General features: G+C 33.5%; 1 protein-coding gene across 10 annotated transcripts in view; it reads left to right on the plus strand.

The window, feature by feature from the left end:
• The window catches only part of LOC119586377 (endophilin-A-like), a 42,420-nt gene that overhangs the window by 17,300 nt on the left and 23,733 nt on the right, over positions 1–1,387 (plus strand). For 8 of the 10 annotated variants that reach the window (XM_037935090.1, XM_037935093.1, XM_037935089.1 and 5 more), the window contains exon 6: positions 1,210–1,257. The exons of the other annotated variants lie outside the window; for them this stretch is intronic. In XM_037935090.1, coding sequence (XP_037791018.1) covers positions 1,210–1,257 — 48 coding nt within the window. The remainder of the gene's footprint in view (positions 1–1,209; positions 1,258–1,387) is intronic. 10 annotated transcript variants of the gene reach the window in all.

Raw genomic sequence — 1,387 nt, forward strand, 5'->3', positions numbered from 1 at the left:
ATTTATTGATGGTTGAGAGTTATCTTCATTATGATGCAGCAATGTATGATGTAAAAGACTGCATATTTTTGAGATTACTGTAAAGTGAAAATACTTTGCAAAAGTATATTCATCATTATTAGACAAATTAAATGCCAAAGAAAGCCCCCCCCATCCTCGCTGTTCCTAATTCAATGTTTGAAAGGAAAGGCCCCTCAGGCAGACCACTCCTTATTCATGAACAGGTGTTTGTTTTAAAAGTGATAACCAGTTTGATTTCATATTTGAGTTCGGAAATTTTCGGCTCTGCTTCTATCTTTACATCTATGATGTTCTGTATGTAATATTATGAAAATCAGTGCCATGGCGTTGATTTCATTCAGGAGTGTTTTATTAAAGTAGATTAATATGTCAGAAATTCAAATGTTATTTTAGATATGTTATATGTAACTTTGAGCTCCGTCTAGGATAAGGTAGAGAGTAATGAGGAAGGAGAGAGAAAGGCAATGAGGAAAAGTAATGCAACACACTAAAAGACACTTCGAGATTTATGTTAATTAGTAACATGTATGGTGTATGTTCATTTATTTCTTTATGAATATTTATTCCATTGCCCCTTTAAATGAGGCATATCCACAAAGTTATGAGAAGGATTACTCTATAAACCTACAAATTAGCCTCCTGTTTTTTCTGCAAAATTTATCATTTTGTAGATTATGTATAACATGATGACTTGGTCTTTTGTACTAGCAGCTTGTAATTAATTTCAGATTCTTTGGTGCTTTCTTTGTGTAAAATATCTTTCAATGCCTTCATACTTGTGTCATTGTTTTTGAGTTTGGGAAGTCTCTCTCGGCTGTGCTTCTATCTTTATATCTATGATGTTCTGTATGTTTATTTCAGTTATTTGTCTCTCTTTTTTATCTTTTTTTTTTTCCCCACTCATTTTGATATTTCTTTTAGATTGCTGTTCTGGAACGTCCATTGTCTAGAGCTCTCTTGGGGCATCAGAGAGAGACATTTTTACTGTAAAAAACACTTTTTTCACATGTATTTTGGATACTAAGAAACAGTCATTTTTTATTAATTGATCATATGGCATAGTAGCTCACAGCTACATTTAATTTACATTTAATACTGTGTAAGGAGAAATATGACAGAAGCTGGACATGCTGCATATGATGCCAAAATAAAAGGAAATGTCTAATTAGTCTGTTGTTTGTGTTCTAGCACTTTACACGCCCTCCAGTAGTCCAGCTCGCAGTCCAGGCAGGGGGGGTATGTAAACAGGAAGATCTTGGTGACAAGATGTAACAGTATCAATATTTTTGGGCTTCATATCAAAGAACCGCATAGTTTTCAGCTTTGGTTTATATTGTAAATAGCTTTTAGTTTTCTGGCAAAAATG

The sequence above is a fragment of the Penaeus monodon genome, chromosome 21 (genome assembly GCF_015228065.2).
Source record: "Penaeus monodon isolate SGIC_2016 chromosome 21, NSTDA_Pmon_1, whole genome shotgun sequence".
Taxonomy (NCBI): Eukaryota; Metazoa; Arthropoda; class Malacostraca; order Decapoda; family Penaeidae; genus Penaeus; species Penaeus monodon.